Raw genomic sequence first — 22,079 nt, 5'->3', positions numbered from 1 at the left:
TCTGAATGTTTTGATTCAGAATCTGACTCGATTTAATTCAGAATCTGACTCAATTTAATTCAGAATCTGACTCAATTTAATTCAGAATCTGACTCGATTTAATTCAGAATCCGACTCGATTTAATTCAGAATCTGACTCAATTTAATTCAGAATCAATCTGAATGTTTTGATTCAGAATCGGTTCGAATGATTAGATTCAGAATCGGTCTGAATGATTTGATTCCTAATCGGTCTGAATGATTTGATTCAGAATCGGTCTGAATGATTAGATTCAGAATCGGTCTGAATGATTTGATTCCTAATCGGTCTGAATGATTTGATTCAGAATCGGTCTGAATGATTAGATTCAGAATCAGTCTAAATAATTTGTTTCAGAATTGGTCTGAATTATTTATTTCAGAATCGATGTGAATGATTTGATTTAGATTTGGTCTGATTGATTTGATTCAGAATCGGTCTGAATGATTTGATTCAGAATTGATATGAATGATTCGATTCAGAATTGGTTCTGAATTATTTAATTTAGAATCGGTCTGAATGATTAGATTCAGAATTGGTCCTGATTTGATTCAGATTTGGTCTGATTGATTTCATTCAGAATCGGTCTGAATGATTTGATTCAGAATCGATCTGAATGATTTGATTCAAAATAGGTCTGATTGATTTGATTCAGAATTGGTCTGAATTATTTGATTCAGAATTGGTCTGACTGATTTGATTCAGAATCGGTCTGATTGATTTGATTCAGAATCAGTCTGAATGATTAGATCCAGAATTGGTTCTGAATTATTTATTTCAGAATCAGTGTGAATGATTTGATTAAGATTTGGTCTGATTGATTTTATTCAGAATCGGTCTGATTGATTTGATTCAGAATCGGTCTGAATGATTTGATTAAGAATCAGTCTGAATGATTAGATTCAGAATTGGTTTTGAATTATTTATTTCAGAATCAGTGTGAATGATTTGATTCAGATTTGGTCTGATTGATTTGATTCAGAATTGGTCTGATTGATTTGATTCAGAATTGGTCTGAATGATTAGATCCAGAATTGGTTCTGAATGATTTGATTCAAAGTCAGACTACCAACACACTGAATGTGATTTATAATATAATGATTATAAATATAATAATAATTCACAATTGTTTCTCACACAAAGCTATCATATGTCTTCAGAAGACTCATCACATGTGTATATAGCACAGGAGTCATATGGAAGACTTTTATGGTGTTTTTGTGTTCTTTTGAAGCCTAAAAGCTTTAATTCTCCACTGTAATTGCAGAAGGACGGAGAAGGAGATAATAATGTTCTCATAGTTGTATATTTTATAAAGGATAAATCTGTAATTGTGTGTGTTTGTGCAGATGACTGATTACAGTGCTGGAAAATATGTAGATTGAGGGTAAAAATGCTGTTGATTATGTTGAAATAGAAGCCATATGAGGACATTATATACTCATGCCTCATGTGGTTAGTACCAGCCCCATAAACTGATGGCTTGGATACTCCCAGAAATATGGGGAAATAAAACTCATCGTAAACCACACAGCTACTAAAAACTTGAGGAAAATGCCATCTACATCTGTCAGCATCTTCATAACCCACCATAGTTTATTCAGCAATTCTTTAATTTCTAAGTGCAACACATAAATCATCAATGTTTGTTTCATAATTGCTGACATGCAAACCAATCATCTTTTGCAGCCTACATAACTCAGTTGAAAGCAGAAAGTGATGTCAGTTTACCTTCGCCTGTTGCCTGAAAGTGCTGCCTTGCGTTTTCACCTGTGGGAAGTTCCTAGCGCTGATTTTGATGTGCGGCTTCCTCAAATGAGGCTGTAATTGTGGGGTTGCTTTGAGAGATGGGTGGCTGAGATGCGTAGCAGAAATAGTCTCTTAAACACTTGTCAAGATGTCCTCCTCCTCCGGCCCACCCTCACCTTCATTAAGGTCTTGAAGCAATTACCAAACACCGGTGATGGGCAGAGGCAAGATTGTCAGCAAATGGCCACACAGATGAAAAGTTACAAAAGACATGCATGTGTTTACCGCTGGAGTAGAAATTGAAATAACCTGTTAAACATGAAATTATTGTGCAATCATTTAAGACTTTTCTCTTTATATCGAAGCTTTTTGGCATAAAGTGTTCTTTAAAATTTGTGTCAGGAACCCCATTGAACCTTTTCTCAGAGTTTCAGAAGGCTTTCGTTAGAAATCGGTACAGTATTCTCCTTCAATATTTGAATAATGGAATTCATATTCAAGCATGTGATTCGTCCACAGCTGGAGTCTTTCTTTGAAACTGCCAGTGCACACAAACGATTATACTTTACAGTTTCAAAAGCATATTTGGAGTGAGCATGTTCATAATTACGTCTATTGCAATAAAAATGTGTACAGAGCATTTACCTCAGTCATTTTTTAGGTGGGGGACTTTTAATCTTGGGCTGCATTTTGCTCAATCTCATCTATTGAGGCACATTTACAAATCTCCCATTCATATTCTGGTGCATGAGTTTGTGAATTGTTTTTGATTGTAATTGCCATTATTACTGCTTTTAAAGGCAATTCTGTGCTGGGTTCAAAAGTTAAGATGTATGTCGATGCTGTCAATAACCACAGACAAAACAGCAACCAACTGTGATTGCAGTACGGGGCAAAGCACTCTTGATAGCTATTTTATTAATTTATTTTCACTTTTTTTTTTTTTTTTTGTCCAAGTTGTTTATTTTTTATCCATACAATTAAAATCAGTGGGGTTTTGAAATGGAAGAAAGAAGAAGAAAGTGTTTTGTTTTATTTTATTATTTAATTTTATTATTTTAATTTATTATATTTTTTATGTATTTTTTTATTTTTTATATTATAAATTTTATTTTATTTTTTATTTATTTTATTTAAAAACTAAAACATAAAATATATATATATATATATATATATATATATATATATATATATATATATATATATATATATATATATATATATATATATATATATATTTAATTCATCATCTTATCTTATTTTATTTATTTATTTTTTATTTTTATATATTATAAATTTTATTTTATTTTTTATTTATTTTATTTAAAAACTAAAATATAAACTAATGTGTATATATATATATATATATATATATATATATATATATATATATATTTTTTTTTTTTTTTTTTTATTTATTTATTTTTTTTTATTCATCATCTTATTTTATTTTATTTTATTTTTCATTTATACCTTTTTTTCCCTTTTGTGGCTATACTCTACTGAATGTGAATCACAGTTTATCTACTACATATATATATTTTACATAATAAGGCATAAATCTGAATTAATTTTCATGGTTATAGACAACATTTCAAAGATTATCATCTCTCTAATAAATATTTTAATCCATTAATTGTTTTTGACTGTACTTGCCTTTTTTCTTTATTTTTCACCCATTATTAAAATGTAGGGCGTCTCAGAAGCTAAAGTGAGTGTGAATGTGCCATTCTGCTCAGAACCGACTGACGAGGAAAGACAAACTCATTTTCCTCTCCCTTAATGAAGAGTGAAATCCTGCCATTTCTCGTTGTTGCTCCTGCCTGCCAATCCGTCCTCCCTTCAGACGGAAGCGTTCCAAACACATTTGCACTGAGCACTGACAAATCACCAAATACAGACATTATATTTAGACAGAAGCAAGCTGCATTTACACATTCAGCAGCATGCTCATTATTAATGTATATATAGACATAGATAAATAGACTATTAGTGATAGCTTTGACGTTGGTGTTATGTTTGCTTTGATGATAGTGGCTCTGAGGATCCCGTTTGTGTTACTTTGTGGTTTTAATCCCGTCCGAATCTTCCATGTCTGTGTTTTAAATTTAAATTGTATATGTCGTTTATGAAGTTCAGAAGAGGAGCAGCAGCGTTCGCGCCTGATTAAATCTCTTATTGCACTGATTTCTGAGCTGGAAATGAGTTGGCTTGGGCTTTTCCATTTTAAAGAGTAATTAGACATCTCTGGTTTCTTTAGTTTGTGTGTGTGTGTGTGTGTGTGTTAGTCTCTTAATACAATTTGGAGGAAAAGAACAGTATCAGTCCATTTCCGTATGGAAAGAGGCGATTAGCTTTAGGTCCTAAAGAGAAAATGGATTAGAAATCATTTCCGCTTCTCCTGATGCCCTTAAAGGAAAAGTTTTGAAAAGTTTTCGTTCTGTCTCTCTCAAGTGAATCTGTCTCACCTTCTCTCATTTGTAGTAATTGTGACTCTGGGGTGAATTCATGGAACAAAATTTCATTTAGAAGAAATATTTGTGTACATGTTCTATTGATCAGAGCAGCATTAATTCATCAAATGATGGAGTGGAGCTAGAATATACCCAGACAAGCACAAAATGTATATAATAACCCTGGTGTTAAAGCACTGAAATAGTGCCGAGCATTATTAAATTTGCACACTGCCACATGTGATAAAAAGCATCTTTTCCATGCTTGCAGAGAGACTCCGCCCACACGCTCTTCTGATTGGCTGCGATTTTGGATTGATTTGGTTGCGAGTGCAGTGCGTTTGCAGATAGACTCCTCCCACACGCTCTTCTGATTGGCTGCGATTTTGGATTGATTTGGTTGCGAGCGCAGTGCGCTTGCAGAGAGGCTCCGCCCACACGCTCTTCTGATTGGCTATGATTATGGATTGATTTGGTTGCGAGTGCAGTGCGTTTGCAGAGAGACTCCGCCCACACGCTCTTCTGATTGGCTGCGATTTTGGATTGATTTGGTTGCGAGTGCAGTGCGCTTGCAGAGAGGCTCCGCCCACACACTCTTCTGATTGGCTGCGATTTTGGATTGATTTGATTGTGAGTGCAGTGCGCTTGCAGAGAGGCTCCGCCCACACACTCTTCTGATTGGCTGCGATTTTGGATTGATTTGGTTGCGAGTGCAGTGCGTTTGCAGAGAGGCTCCGCCCACACACTCTTCTGATTGGCTGTTATTTTGGATTGATTTGATTGTAAGTGCAGTGTACTTACAGAGAGACTCCGCCCACACGCTCTTCTGATTGGCTATTTTAGATTGATTTGGTTGTGAGTGCAGTGCGCTTGCAGAGAGGCTCCGCCCACACACTCTTCTGATTGGCTGCGATTTTGGATTGATTTGGTTGCGAGTGCAGTGCGTTTGCAGAGAGGCTCCGCCCACACACTCTTCTGATTGGCTGTTATTTTGGATTGATTTGATTGTAAGTGCAGTGTACTTACAGAGAGACTCCGCCCACACGCTCTTCTGATTGGCTATTTTAGATTGATTTGGTTGTGAGTGCAGTGCGCTTACAGAGAGGCTCCGCCCACACACTCTTCTGATTGGCTGTTATTTTGGATTGATTTGATTGTAAGTGCAGTGTACTTACAGAGAGACTCCGCCCACACGCTCTTCTGATTGGCTATTTTAGATTGATTTGGTTGTGAGTGCAGTGCGCTTACAGAGAGACTCCGCCCACACGCTCTTCTGATTGGCTGTGATTTCGGAACCATTTGGAACAACAAGCTGCTTGTCATTAGAATCTGGTCCTGGACACAGTGTTATTTACAAATTTCAGCTTTGTTTTATTAGCACATTCTCTCCATTATCCAATTTGCACATTTTCTTAGTGAATCTGGTGCTAAAACAATATAAATATTTAATTTATCCATTTCTGTGGAGCATAAATGAAATTTTTTTTAAACTTAAATGTTTAAGGGTTTTAATTTTGCCCATACAATGCAATTTTTATTTTTATTCTTGTATATATCTCCATAGTCATAGAGGTTTGGAACGACATGAGAGCGAGTAAATGATGACAGAATGTCATTTTTGTGTTCACCGTCCCTTTAAGCTACATTCACTCTTGGCTTTGATTTCCGGAACAACTCTTCTGGAAATTTCCTGTGTGAAAGAAGCTTTAGTGAAATTCCCCTCTCTTATTTTCCAAGTCACATACCAAGAAACCCGGGCGTTTTGTTCTGTGGTAAAAATCTGTGTTTGTCAATCACACATCTGACATCTGAATGGATTTCAGGGGAAGTAGGAGGAGTCGGGGTGTGTGTTCCTCTGTGATTACTCAGTGGTGTTTTATCAGGCGACAAATTCTAGTTCCTCAATGTTTGCAAATTAGTCACTGCGGATTTTGCAAATTTCCCTTGCCTTTCCCGTTTGTGTTGTTGAGTAGTTCAATCATAGCAGGGTGAGATTTACCTGAATAACACCAGTCACTTACATGAAACATTTGTCATAATACTGCTGCAATAACCTGGAAGCTTTACTGATGGATGAGACTGAAGTTATTATATTCAAAAAGGGGGAAAAATGATGCTGTCATGATGGCATGTGTTCCCCAGAGTCATTGCGCTGTCGTATTAATATTTATCATTGAGTTGTTTGGCACATGCCCTTATATGACCGAGTCTGACATCTGCCAATGCGCTTTAAAATTTACATACAATCTGGTTTATGCCATATGTTCATCAAGTGAGTAGTTTGCATTATGACTTGTTTTTGCTTTACTATTGAAGAATAGCTTGTCTCAGGTCACTGTTTGGAAATGCACAGTTTGTATTTTTCTCTGTTATTCCTGTTATAATGTGAACAGAGAATCTGTGTAATTATGCCCAGACTTGCGCAAACTTGAAAACAAACCAGAAGGAAACAAGAGGAAAAAATGTAATTGTATGTAATGAAGCGATTCCAACACCCACATGCAAGCCGCGGTGTCCTTTCTTCTCCCAGACAAATTAATTTTTAGTTTAATTACTGACTGTAGAATGTGTTGCATGAAGCATTAGGGCATGTAATAATTTAAGGGGAGAAAAGGTCCATCACTCAGGAAAGGTTTCTTCATTACATTCAAATTTTTTTCAAATGTGTATCTCTACATGTTGTCATATGGTCAGAATTGGAGTTTCATGAGACGAATATCACTGAATGTAAATGAAATGAGTCACTCTGATTGATTCAGTGAGTTTATTCAGACTGATTCAAACTGAGTTCTAGAGCAGGGATTCTCAACTCTAATCCTCAAGGTCCACTTTCAGTTCCAATCCTTAAAAGAATCAGTTCATAAGAGTCATTTGTTAGTGAATCAGATTAAACCAGCCATGCTGTATGTTTGTTTCGTGTGCAGCTTGTAAGGATGACTCAATAGAAAGACACATTTTCTTGCATTATTTAGCAGTACACTGTCTTTTTTTTATTCAATTCAAACTGCAAACTGACCTCAACTTGAGTAAAATATAGCAAATGTCTTTTGTTTTGATGCTGTAGTGGCTTATGAATGTTGTATTGTGATAAAAGAGCTTTTTAGTTTTTGTAGAGGGCTTTCAGAATAGCAGTTTTCAATATATTAAGTAAATTATGGTCTGTGGTAAACATTTACTTAAAGAGACTGTAAAATAAACTTTACAGTAAGTCAACATTAGGGTCATTGACGAATAAGGTCTTTTAAAAGTGTAAAAAAACATAATGGAGATATAATGAGATGTAATTTCACATACTTGTGAACATACTTTATGTAGCAACTCCAAATTGAGGTTACACTTTATTTCCATAGTCCACTTTAGACATTCTATTAGTAATTTTGCAACTAACTGTCAACTAACTCTCATTAATTTGCAACTACTTGTAAACTAGCTCTCATTAGAGTATTAGTAGACTGTCAATGTTACCCAAAATGCTCTTGCAAGATCGTAGATTAATTGTGTATTAAAGATAGCGAGCTTTCGGTCATAGGTGTGCTTTAAACTCTGATACATTAACAAGCTTTGAGAAAGTGACAACCTTCAACTTGAACTTGAGCTTGATGATTTAATAAATCTTCAATAATAGTTTTACCAGATGATATCACATCAAATGAGTGGAAGTGTCGGAGAAAGAGGAAAAATACAATATCCTTTTCCCATATGAAAGATGTCCACTTATTGAGAAGGGTCATTACTCGCCGACGAACCTCAAGGTTATGAACATAAATCACTGCTTCAAAACATTAGGACTCCTTCCTGGACTAATTTCCTGGTCTCTGAGGTTCATATGGCTGATTAAAATGTCGAGTCATCAGATTTAAGGGCTCTTTTGAGAGTTTCATCCCTATCAATGAAAGGGTAATGAGATCCAGCACCTTGCTTATTATCACACACCGACCAGAACTGGGCATCACCAGTCGAGACGGTGAACTTCCAAACCACTTACACGCTTATCAATGTCTAATATAATTGCATCTTTCAACTTGGAGTCTGGATTACTTTCATATATGTAGGAGTTATAGAAATCAGCCATGTGTAGCTTGACAGATGGACTTAACCAGCCTAGATTCAGTAGTAATGATGATGTTCACACAATTTTGACATTATATCTCGCAATTCTGACTTTATATCTCGCAATTCTGACTTTATATCTCGCAATTCTGACTTTATATCACGCAATTCTGACTTTATATCTCGCAATTCGGACTTTATATCACGCAATTCTGACTTTATATCTCGCAATTCGGACTTTATATCTCGCAATTCGGACTTTATCTCGCAATTCTGACTTTATATCTCGCAATTCTGACTTTATATCACGCAATTCTGACTTTATAACTCGCAATTCTGACTTTATATCACGCAATTCTGACTTTATAACTCGCAATTCTGACTTTATATCTCGCAATTCTGACTATATCTCGCAATTCTGACTATATCTCGCAATTCTGACTTTATATCATGCAATTCTGACTTTATAACTCGCAATTCTGACTTTATATCACGCAATTCTGACTTTATATCACGCAATTCTGACTTTATAACTCGCAATTCTGACTTTATATCTCGCAATTCTGATTTTATATCATGCAATTCTGACTTTATATCTCGCAATTCTGACTTTATATCATGCAATTCTGACTTTATATCACGCAATTCTGACTTTATAACTCGCAATTCTGACTTTATATCTCGCAATTCTGACTTTATATCTCGCAATTCTGACTTTATAACTCGCAATTCTGACTTTATATCACGCAATTCGGACTTTATATCACGCAATTCTGACTTTATATCACTCGCAATTCTGACTTTATATCACGCAATTCGGACTTTATATCTCGCAATTCTGACTTTATATCTCGCAATTCTGACTTTATATCTCGCAATTCTGACTTTATATCACGCAATTCTGCCTTTATATCACGCAATTCTGACTTTATATCTCGCAATTCTGACTTTATATCTCGCAATTCTGACTTTATATCATGCAATTCTGACTTTATATCTCGCAATTCTGACTTTATATCACGCAATTCTGACTTTATATCACGCAATTCTGACTTTATATCTCGCAATTCTGACTTTATATCTCGCAATTCTGACTTTATATCTCGCAATTCTGACTTTATATCATGCAATTCTGACTTTATAACTCGCAATTCTGACTTTATATCTCGCAATTCTGACTTTATATCTCGCAATTCTGACTTTATAACTCGCAATTCTGACTTTATATCACGCAATTCTGACTTTATAACTCGCAATTCTGACTTTATATCTCGCAATTCTGACTTTATATCTCGCAATTCTGACTTTATATCTCGCAATTCTGACTTTATATCTGCAATTCTGACTTCATATCTCGCAATCCTGACTTTATCACTCGCAATTCTGACTTTATATCACGCAATTCTGACTTTATAACTCGCAATTCTGACTTTATATCTCGCAATTCTGACTTTATATCTCGCAATTCTGACTTTATATCTCGCAATTCTGACTTTATATCATGCAATTCTGACTTTATAACTCGCAATTCTGACTTTATAACTCGCAATTCTGACTTTATATCACGCAATTCTGACTTTATATCTCGCAATTCTGACTTTATATCACGCAATTCTGACTTTATATCTCGCAATTCTGACTTTATATCTCGCAATTCTGACTTTATAACTCGCAATTCTGACTTTATATCACACAATTTTGACTTTATAACTCGCAATTAGAGTGTGATGTTTTGTCATTTCTCACATTCACGCTATGCTTTAGGACTTCTATGAGACTAAAATGAGCTCAAATGAGGCTGGATTTGATCGTTAGGTAGTGTTTCTTTATGCCGTTTCTTTTCTTTATACCAAAATGGTAAGCCCGGCCCTGCCTTTGCCTCTCGGGAATAACGCCCCTGATTTCCAGTGTTTTCATACAGACTTTTCCTCATTCTTTTCTTTAATGACAATAATCAACGTTGGAATTTTGATTTTGGTTGTAATGTTTCGAAAGTCTAATGTTCTGCATTTGTATGTGAGGTTTGTGGAAGTGTATCAGTCTCAGGGAGAGGAAGTTCTTCTCCAGGAACACAATGCAGACAGGCTCACTCCAGCTAAATAAATTATCACGGGGCTATTTTTAAGCTGAAGTGTAAATGCAGTAATCCTCCAAGCAGGAGCTGAGAAGAGCCTCAATCCCGCGGCACATCAGGGAATGCAGCCCTCCCTCATCTCTGCTCAATCTCTCCCCCTCTCTCATGCTTTTTGTGTCATCATTCTCATTTTAAATTAGGGATGTTGTTTTATTCCCTCCCATGTGAATGCCAGATGTAAATTCCATTATAAATATCACCACCACACAAATCGCAAAAGAACAATTGAAGTTAATTGATTAAATATTAAAAGACAATGCAATGGCGCCACCAGAGTCAGAGACAGATGAGGGAATTCACTAAAAATGCACCACGATAGCGTTGTTGGTTTGTACACGCTTTGTCTTATGACCCAGTTTACTAAAGGAAATCAAACATGTGTGCCGTTCTAATGCTCTTTTCCATTATTTGATGAATTATGGATGCCGTGATCAATAAGATGTCTCAACTGCTTTCCATAGGCAGTGTGCAATCTTCAATGTTTGCACTGAAAACAATGATTTATGCAACGCTGTGGAAGCTTGTTTCTGCCACTAAATAAAAAAATAAAAAAGGTAATTGCAACTTTTTATCTCATAATTCTGATGTTTTTTTTCTCGCAATTGTTATAAACTCACAGTTGCATCTCATAAAGTCAGAATTGTGAGATATAAACTCGCAATTCTGAGAAAAGACGTCACTTTTTTCTGACTTTATAAAACGCAATTCTGACTTTATATCTCGCAATTCTGACTTTATAACTCGCAATTCGACTTTATAACTCACAATTCACTTTATTCTGATTCTGACTTTATAACTCAAATTCTGACTTTAAACGTAATTCACTTTTTTCACAATTCTGACTTTATATCTCGCAATTCTGACTTTTTCTCGCAATTCTGACTTTAAATCAAGCAATTCTGACTTTATATCTCGCAATTCTGACTTTTTCTCGCAATTCTGACTTTATAACTCACAATTCTGACTTTAAATCATGTAATTCTGACTTTATATCTCGCAATTCTGACTTTATATCTCGCAATTCTGACTTTATAACTCGCAATTCTGACTTTATATCTCGCAATTCTGACTTTATATCTCGCAATCCTGACTTTATATTTCGCAATTCTGACTTTATGAAACGCAATCCTGACTTTATAACTCGCAATTCTGACTTTATAAAACGCAATCCTGACTTTATATCATGCAATTCTGACTATAACTCACAATTCTGACTTTATAAAACGCAATTCTGACTTTATAAAACACAATTCTAACTTTATAAACTCAATTCTGACTTTATAACTCACAATTCTGACTTTATAAAACTCAATTCTGACTTTATATCTCACAATTCTGACTTTATAAAACGCAATTTTGACTTTATATCTCGCAATTCTGACTTTATAAAACGCAATCCTGACTTTATATCTCGCAATCCTGACTTTATATCTCACAATTCTGACTTTATAAAACGCAATTCTGACTTTATAAACTCAATTCTGACTTTATAACTCACAATTCTGACTTTATAAAACTCAATTCTGACTTTATATCTCACAATTCTGACTTTATAAAATGCAATTCTGACTTTATAAAATGCAATTCTGACTATAACTCACAATTCTGACTTTATAAACTCAATTCTGACTTTATAACTCACAATTCTGACTTTATAAAACTCAATTCTGACTTTATATCTCACAATTCTGACTTTATAAAATGCAATTCTGACTTTATAAAATGCAATTCTGACTATAACTCACAATTCTGACTTTATAAACTCAATTCTGACTTTATAACTCACAATTCTGACTTTATAAAACTCAATTCTGACTTAATATCACGCAATTCTGACTTTATAACTCACAATTGTGAGTTTATATGTATGAATTGAACTGCGGTGCAACTTTTTTAACTTTCACCCCTGATTGTTGCACCTCCCTCATTGAGTTTGTTGTATTTTGTGTAAGATTCAGCCTCTACTAATGAAATCTAATAGCGCATAATGGCATGCTGTTAATCATCAGTTGAAGGTTGGTTTTACAAGGTTAACGATGGCAGGGAGAGTGTATTCTCATGTGGGCTCGGGTCCTTGGGTATTTATCAATGTCAGGTAGAGGCGAGCAGCCATAACTGCCACAGCATCCCTAAGTGAAAAATGTACAGAGGTCTTTGGGGAAAGTTGTGGACTTTTTGTAGAACTTTTGAGAAGTGTATATGTGTGTGTGTATATATGATGTGCATGATATGATATGTCAATTTGGACCAAAATCTTTGAGGAATGATTCCAGCACCTTTTTGAATTCATGCCACAAACAATTAAGGCAGTTCTACAGGCAAAATCCAGTGCTAACAGCCAGTATGACAGCTGTAAAAGTCTCTTTCATTCATCCCCTCTTCATCAGTTCATCTTTCTTCAGCCTTCACTGTAAATCATAGGATGCTGTTGTGCAGGAGAGAGAAGTGAAGGCATGGGAGATGCTCAGGCACAACAGAGCAAATGCCTACATAAATAGACCCATTTATTTCACCTCAGATACAGTGATCTTTTGTTTGTTGTTGGAAATCAGGGCAGAGAGAAGAAACTTATAAGCCGCAGCAGAACAGGACGACCTATTTAAGTCTTTGCAGTGTACAAGGAAGAATGCATTGAGCATGTTGTGCTTACTGTAAATGTGGTAGTCTGTAAATGTTCTTCCCTTGCAGGAAGAAATTGCAGTACAGTGTGACAGATGGGACCTGTGGACGAATATATATATACGTGTGAACAGAACAGATGCTGCATTAGTGTGTAACTAGTCACGCAGACTAAAGTGAGTGCCATGAAAATGACGTTTTGAGGATGAAGTGATCACGTTATTATTGTGTGTGCATTATTTTCAAATAATACAACGGACTGGAGTCAATTATTCTGCTTATACCATGAGTAGCACACCTCAAGACATTGTACAGATGTTGGATTTCAAGACATTTGTCCAGTTTTTGTCCTTAACCCTAAAGGGTCCTTCAGGACAAATTTGGGCAAAATCATCATTTCAGTGGTACAACACTTGCCTATTTTGCTAAGTTTGCCACCTGAACACACAAAACTTGGACTTGATTCAACAATGTTAAGTGGTTGAAAAAATAAAACTCCTTAGTTGGTCCTTCGTGGACAAAAATGGGCACCCATAGGAAATGAATGGCAAAAGCTGTAATTCAGAGCAACTTTTTGATACTTTTTTGAGTCATTGAAATTTGATGTTTTTTGTTAGAAATAAATGATTTCTCTGTCTCCTCCTTTGTGTTTTCCTTATAGCATGGTCATATTTCTCTGTAAGCATATTTTGGCATCTTTGTATAGTCTCACCCAACACAAAATTCTACAATTTTAATTTGTGATAAAATCTAAAACTTAAGAGGTTCGTTACAACAATGGTTTATAGATTTCAGCCATTGAGTTCTACTGCCATATAGTAGCTACACAGTAAAATCCCCAGAGTTAAATCAGCTCTGCTCAGAGTACATATGGTCCCTCTCTAAATAGTGTTAAAGTAACACTGAAGCAGAGTTAAAGTTAATGAGATAATTAAGCCAATAATAAGGCTGTGACTGAAGTCAGATGTAGTCCTTGTTTCTTATTTCTTCAGTGATTCTGCTTGTTAACAGCAGGCGTTCATCACTAATGCACAATCATCACTTAATTGCTTAATTATCTCATTAACTTTAACTGTGCTTCATTGTTATTTTAACACTATTTAGAGAGGGACCATATGTACTCTGAGCAGAGTTGATTTAACTCTGGGGATTTTGCTGTGTATTGATATTTTTGCTATTTTGCTATTTTATACCATCATATGTTGCCAAAGCCACCACATTTTTAGGGTTTGGCAGTCTGAAATTACTGGAATGATTTTTTTTTTTTTTTTTACTGAAGTAAACAAAATATTAAAGTTTTAGTTCACCCAAAAATGAAAATTCTGTCATTAATTACTCACCCTCATGTCTTTACACACCCGTAAGACCTTCATTCATCTTCAGAACACAAATTAAGATATTTTTGATGAAATCTGATGGCTCAGTGAGGCCTCCATTGACAGCAAAATAATTTATACTTTCAGATGTCCAGAAAGCTACTAAAGACATATTTAAAACAGTCATGTGACTGCAGTGGTTTAACCCTAATGTTATGAAGTGACAAAAATACTTTTTGTGTGCCAAAATAAAGGCTTTATTCAACAATATCTAGTGATGGCCGATTTCAAAACTCTGCTTAATGAAGCTTTACGAATTTTTTGTTTCAAATCAGTGGTTCGGAGCGCGTATCAAGCTGCCAAAATCACGTGATTTCAATTAACAAGGCTTCGTTACGTCATAATTGTTTCGAAACATTTCGAAATTTCAATGGTTCACGTGACTTTGGCAGTTTGATCCACACTCCGAACCACTGATTCGAAACAAAAGATTCATTTTGAAATCGCCCATCACTACACAGTAAAATCCCCAGAGTTAAATCAGCTCTGCTCAGAGCACATATGGTCCCTCTCTAAATAGTGTTAAAGTAACACTGAAGCGGAGTTAAAGTTAATGAGATAATTAAGCAATTAATAAGGCTGTGACTGAAGTCAGTTCTTGTGTTTCTCTTTTCATCAGTGATTCTGCTTGTTAACAGCAGGCGTTCATCACTAATGCACAATCATCACTTAATTATCTCATTAACTTCATTGCTTCAGTGTTACTTTAACACTATTTAGAGAGGGACCATATGTACTCTGAGCAGAGCTGATTTAACTCTGGGGAAAGATATTGTTGAATAAAGTTATTTTGGCACACAAAATGTATTCTTGTCGCTTCATAACATTCATAATAACTGCAGTCACATGCACTGTTTTAAAAATGTCTTTAGTTCCTTTCTGGACCTTGAAAGTGTTGAGTATCTTGCTGGCAATGGAGACCTCACTGAGCCATCGGATTTTATCAAAAATATCTTAATTTGTGTTCTGAAGATGAACGAAGGACTTACAGGTGTGGAAAGACATGAGAGTGAGTAATTAATGACAATTTTCATTTTTGGGTGAACTAACCCTTTAAATATAAAATAAAACTAAACATTTTACATTAAAAATATGGTAATTTTAAAGGTAAATAAATAAAAAAATACCCCAATGATCACAAATTGATAGTTTTTATTTTATCGAAGAAAGTGATATGACATTTATTTAAAAAAAAATGTTGGGATCACACCTGAGATCTTCATGTGCGAATTTGTTCACATAATTTTGTGGCAAAAAACATGGAAATAATTGGTCATTTTTATCCTGTCGTTTACTATATGTATTTGCTTGGTCAGTGTCGTTATGGGTTTTGGTTATTTTGTTTACCTTAGAGCGTTCGTCAACCAGATTCAAGCATTCAATAGCCCCAAAGTATATGGAATGTAGAATATAGAATTTATGGGTCAGGGGCTCAATAAAATCCATTAACTAATCTAAATTCAGAGTGAGTGAGCATTACTGCCTTGGTTCATTTGCCGAAACAGAAGTTTGAAACATTGAACCCGTCCAGTCGTCCAAATAGAACCCATCTTGGTTGTACTACAAAGGGAAGCGCTGTCAGTTTTTGGTGGAGCTGCACAATCTTAAGGAAGAGAATCTGGTGTTGAGGCAGGCGAGGGCTGTGCTCTGATTCAATAACACTGGTAAGAACTCATTATGAATGCATAGGTTGCCTCCAGCTTCTGTTACTCTTGAGCTTTCCAGGATTCCTGGCACTCCATTTTTCTTTCTCTTCCTCTTCTCTCTCTCTCACACCATCCTCATGGCCGCTCAACTGTGATGTATTTGAATCTGATCCATCTTTCAGAGATGGGAAATGCCATCTTTTCCCCCCTTCAGTGTGCCATATATTACATCAAAGAAAGGTTGCGCTGATGAACATCCGGTTCATTTGTTTGGGGTTCAGATATTTTATAAAAGCATTCTTGGTCCAAACTACAGGTTTTGCATGGAGAGATCAGCCGCCTGAGCAGATCTTATTGTTTCAGAGTTGACAGGGAATGGAGCGGGTCCTCGGTACAGTTCTCCCGCTGTCACATTCAGCCTGTGATAATTAATCAGAGAGAAGAGAATGAATCGAAAGAACAGAAAAAGGGGAATGACTCATTTGCAGAATATCTTTCTTTGTGCAGTCTGCCTAGGATTGCTCTGTTAAAGGGTATCCGTTGATATGTGAAAGTTTGATATGTCAAAGTTGACAGCATCATCTTCAGCAGAAGAAATACAATAAACTGTGTTTAATACAATTAAGAGTGCATGAACTAAAATAAAATTTAAAATCCCTTACAAAAATATTACAATTGCATGGTGATGGTATCAGATGAATACCATAAATTTTTTATATGAATGGTTACCAATTTCAGACCTTGGTATTCACAATCTGGCTTTAGTAAATGTCCACAAATGTGTGTGTGTACCTACTTAAATATATTTTGGGAATAAGTTTATACCCAGAAGTATGTCAAACATGATAAAATTGCCCAAAGCCTCTTTTTGGGGACGTCCTTATTTGTAAAAATAAAGTTTTATTTTAATTGTAAAAATGCAGAAAGTTTCTGTAGGTTAGTTTACAGTATTTAGCTGCATATAAAAACAATAAAAGTCTATGCAATGTCCCCATTTAGATAGCTAAGTAAACATTTGTGTTTTTGTTTGTGCGTTTTTAAGTGTATTTACAGGCTACTGAATCCAACACTTGGTATACTACCAAGTATACTATACTATACTACTATACCATGATACTACCATGTTTTTACTAGTACTATGGTATTTTTGAGTATTATGTAAATACCAAATTTCAGTACCTTGGTATATCTTAAAGTACCATAGTATTACCATGGTACTGCCATTGTATTTCTTTTATATATAAAGGGAAAAACCTGTTACACTTTATTTTGAAGTGTAGTTACATTGTAATTACTCAAATAATTACAGAGTAATATTAATTAACTACATGTACTTACTATAGAGTTACGGTTAGGGTTAGTTACTTGTAATTATGCATAATTACTGTTATTACTATAGTAAGTACACTCTAAAAAGTAATTCAGGGGACCTGTTAGCACAACTTAAATAAATGCATGGTTGCAAGTTAAAAATTCTAATTTATTGTTTATTGTAATTAAAGTTCCAAAGTTGTAATTATTTTGTAGAGTTCTATTGACATAGTAATGTCTGTAATATCGTCTGTAATTTAATCTCAAATTTCTGCATTAAATTGATTTGATTTGATCTGAAATAGATTAATTGGCTCCAGGGCTACAACTCTGGTAGTTGGAGTGACTTAATTTTTTATTTTTTTTTGAGTAATCAACTTAAAAACATATGTTTATGCTACAAATTAAGTTCCTGTAACTCAATGTAGCTTGTTGGTGGAAAAATGGTCGTAAATTCACTCAAAGTTGCCATAACTCAAACAAAAATATTGCAAACTGTTTTTTTGTTGTTGTTTTTGTTTTTTTGTTTTTTGTTTTTGAGCCAAATTTTTACTGTACATTTGCAACTATGTCAAGTTTTTTTACTACCAAGTAAAGTTTTTTTTTTTTTTTTTTTTCATTTACCATAGTAGTACTATGGTATTTTTGGAAGTACCTTTGAGTACTATATAAATACCAAGTTTCAGTATCTTGGTATATCTTAAAATATCATAGTGTTACCATGGTACTTTTTGTAGTACATGGGAAAACCTGTTACACTTTATTTTAAGGTGACAAATTTAGGTTACATATTTAATTACTCAAATAAGTACTGAGTAATATTAATTAACTAATATTACGTATTATAGAGACGGCTGGGGTTAGGGTTTGGTTTAAGGGTTAGTTACTTGTAATTATGCATAATTTACTTTAGTAAGTATATGTAATAACATGCAACTATGTCACCTTAAAATAAACTGTTACTGAAAAACCTTGGCAATAAGAACATTAAAAGACCATTGAGGTATAATGAGGGTATCAGATACCATGGTACTGAATCGATTCTGTTCTCAAATACCATGGTATTTACATGGTACTTGTAGTAAATTTCAAAGAATACTAGAATCAATATGATACATGTTCAAAAGCAATAGTGCAGTACTGTCATGATAAATTGCATCTTAAGGGTAACATGTCCATAAAATCTTTTTGCTAGTGAAGATGTCTGTAATGTACATGAATGTGTGTGTGTGTGTGTGTGTGTGTGTGTGTGTGTGTGTGTGTGTGTGTGTGTGTGTGTGTGTGTGTGTGTGTGTTTCCACTGTAGAGTCTAAATATGTACCTGTCTCCGTGCAGCATGTCAGCAGTCCTTGGCAAATTGAAGGAAAATTCCTGACCTTGATTTGCAACAAACAAAAACGGGCGGCTTTATCGTTCAGTCGAACCCCCAGAGCTGCCTCCCGCTCCCCCTTCCTCGACAACAGCGTCATACGCGGCTGTTCGGGATGGAGAGCCTGTGTACGCTGCTTTGACAGCTTGTCAGGATACCCCATGATAATGAATTTCAAATGCTAGATATGCTCTCTATAGCCAGCAGCAGCCAGTGTGTTCTTGGACTGTTTGTGCTCTCCGGGAGGTTGTGGTTGTGTGTGTGTGTTTGTGGATGCTTAATACAATCTATATCACAACATGATTCATACATAAGGTTTTTAATGGTGAATTCATTCTCATGCATCCATCTGAATGTCACAGATGTCATCCGTCAGTTAAATCGTGATGCGTATCGTACTTTGCTTTTGGCTTCATTTTTCTCTTTGTCTTTCCTGTCTTTCTCTCCTAAAGGTCAGATGAGATATTCTGAGAGCCACTGAATGCTGGATAGTGTCTCTCCTATTGATTCACCACCATTTTGTTTTCTTTCTCTCCCTCTTTTTCCGTTCCACTGTCTTCTCGCACTCTGCATCCTTAACTTTTTTCCATCTGGACCCACAATTTGTACATATCAGTTAACCTGTTTCTTTCTACACATGTGCTTTGTGTTCCTTCCCACCAGTGATAATTTTGACAGCAAATTTCGATTTAGTTTTAGTCATATTTTAGTCATCGAAATTTTTTATTTTTAGACTAAAATCAAATTTATTTAAATTGTAATGCATTAAGCATTTCTCTAACAATACACCAGATCCAATACGCTGATACACATCTGATATTCTCCAAACTGTTTATGTTCACTTAAGACAACCAGCTGTACTTTACTCGCCAAAACTGACGTTTTTGACCGTTTAAGTGCAAAACGACACGAAAGAGCTCAATTCAGTGCTTTTCAGAGATTGACACAATTATCATTGAGGTACTATTATAGTTTTTGTTAAAAATTTTTTTTAGTTTTTCTGCTTTCATTGTAATTTTAGTTAAAAGTTTTAGTCATTTTTTGTGTTTGTCTTTTAGTTTTTGCTTTTAAACGTCATTATAGTTTTTTTTATTTCTGGTTTAGTTATTTTAGTACATCAGGTTAAGCCAAAGCTTGGAATCTAGATGAAATAAAATAAGTTTACATTTTTTATATTTTTATTTTTTATTTCAGTTAACGTTTATTTCAACTAATGGAAGTTTTTTTTATGGTTTTAGGTTTATCTATAATAACCCTTATACTTGTAAAATATATTGAATAATGTGTCCAATAATTTTACACTTTATTTTATAGTGCCGTTGTTACATTGTAATTACTCAAATAATTACTGAGTACTATTAATTATCTACATGTACTTTAGAGTTACAGTGAGGGTTAGGTTTGGTTTAGGGTTAGTTACTTGTAATTATGCATAATTTACTGTAAGTACATGTAGTAACGTGTAACTACGGCACTGTAAAATAAAGTGTTACCTAATGTTCTTAGTCCTTTCCTTCCTGTGACAGAAGATACAGTAGTTTACTATGAATTAAATAGAAATTAAATTCAGTTAAATGCAGTTTGTTGTGAAAAAATAATAATAAACCATCCCAAAACACACTGTGACTCTTATTCTGAAATGTCTGCAGTCTGCTCATTTAAGTTCAGACGAGGGAGATAAAATATGCATTCTTACAACCATCTAAAACACATTACCATATAAACATTGTGTAGTAAACACTGTCATAATTCATCAACATGAGCTCATAAGCAATCGTTTGGCATTAATGTGCGTGAAGCAGTCTGAAGTGCTGCTGACCAGCCTGTAGAGGGCGCAACAGCGCCGCGTTTCCCACGGTTAGATCAGCGCGTTACACTTCAAATGTGCACATCTTCCACACAGGACAACAGTCCTGACTGGATATCTTCCCAAATTGTCCCTCTCTATCATTTTCATTTCGTTTTTATTCGTTGACGAAAATGAGAGTAGATTTTAGTCATAGTTTTAGTCATTCAAAACGCATTTTTATTTAGTCATCGTCTCATTTTCGCCCGTGAAAAAATGTTGTTGACGACATTAACGGAATTAACACTGCTTCCCACTTGATTGTGTGCTTCCCATTTAATTCCCATTTCTCCCCAGAGAACAGCTCAGAAGTTGCTCTTTCATAGTTCAGAAGACTTGAATGGGGTTTTCAATTAAGTATCAACATCGTTTCTCCGAGTCCGAAAGAGAATCAAAATATATGGAAATTGGTGACAGAGTGAGAAAAAACTAACATAAAGTAAACCATTTCTTCATCGACCTCAGTGTGATTGTTTTGTCTTCCCTGGAATTAGGGAGTCAAACCAAACCCATTAATTAAAGGGGATGTCCACATATTTTTGGCCAAGTATTGCATTAAAGATATCCCTCATTCTCAGTATCTAATTACTCTTTATTAATTTCCTCTCTGTTGTTTGTGTTTGTGATCCTTTCTCATATTGTACTTTTCCCTCTCCTGTGTTTTCAGCCTCTCTGGAGAGTTCGCCGTAGCTTGAGCAATCCTGGAGATCCTCAGTTCCCGGTCCATCTTCCACGACGTCCACAGCACACTCCAGACTTTCATCCCCTGCGGTCTTCCTTCTTTTAAAGCAGATCTATACCTCCCTCTGATCAAAACAATCCTGAAATGGATCCAACTGATCTTCAGTAGCTCTTTTTACAGCGTATCAGCATATACAACCTCAAAGAATCGTCTGGACTATTGATGTTCTCTACTGGACAATGAGAAAGACTCGCTGCTGAATTGTGTTGTGTGTAATCCTGAAGTGTAGCACTTTAACCTCTCTTCCTGCCAGTCCTCTGTATCTATCTATCTATCTATCTATCTATCTATCTATCTATCTATCTATCTATCTAGGTAGCTACACTGTAAAATATTAAAAGTTGAGAAAACTTAAAAGTTTAAGACAACAAACTTCAACAGATTTTTGAGTTTTCTCAAATTTTTGTTGTATAAACTGAATACAAAAAGTTGAAAACTCAAAAATCTGTTGAAGTTTGTTGTCTTAAACTTTTAAGTTTTCTCAACTTTTAATATTTTACAGTGTAGCTACCTAGCTATCTGACTATCTAAAAGCTAAATAATTATAGCTATATAAGTTTATCTGTCTGTCTATCTAGCTAGCTAGTTAGCTAACTATCTGGCTATCTATATAGGTAGCTATCTTGCTAATTAATTAGCTGTATAGTTTATCTATCTGTCTATCTAGTAGCTATCTAGCTAAATCTATATAGCTTTATCTGTCGATCTATTTGTCTATCTAGCTAGCTAGCTAAAGATCTAGCTAACTATCTGGCTATCTATAGA

The 22,079-nt window shown here is 35.0% G+C and overlaps 1 protein-coding gene across 2 annotated transcripts in view; it reads left to right on the top strand.

The window, feature by feature from the left end:
- Positions 1-21,648, top strand: part of samd12 (sterile alpha motif domain containing 12) — a 111,716-nt gene extending 90,068 nt beyond the window's left edge. For both annotated transcript variants that reach the window (XM_048201808.1, XM_048201806.1), the window contains exon 5: positions 21,240-21,648. In XM_048201808.1, the coding sequence (XP_048057765.1) occupies positions 21,240-21,262 (23 nt within the window). In that variant the 3' untranslated portion in view covers positions 21,263-21,648. The remainder of the gene's footprint in view (positions 1-21,239) is intronic.
- Positions 21,649-22,079: the final 431 nt, after the last annotated feature.

The sequence above is a fragment of the Megalobrama amblycephala genome, linkage group LG9 (assembly GCF_018812025.1).
Source record: "Megalobrama amblycephala isolate DHTTF-2021 linkage group LG9, ASM1881202v1, whole genome shotgun sequence".
Lineage (NCBI taxonomy): Eukaryota > Metazoa > Chordata > Actinopteri > Cypriniformes > Xenocyprididae > Megalobrama > Megalobrama amblycephala.
The sequence above is the reverse complement of the archived record's forward strand: the minus strand, read 5'-3'. Positions and strand labels throughout refer to the sequence as shown.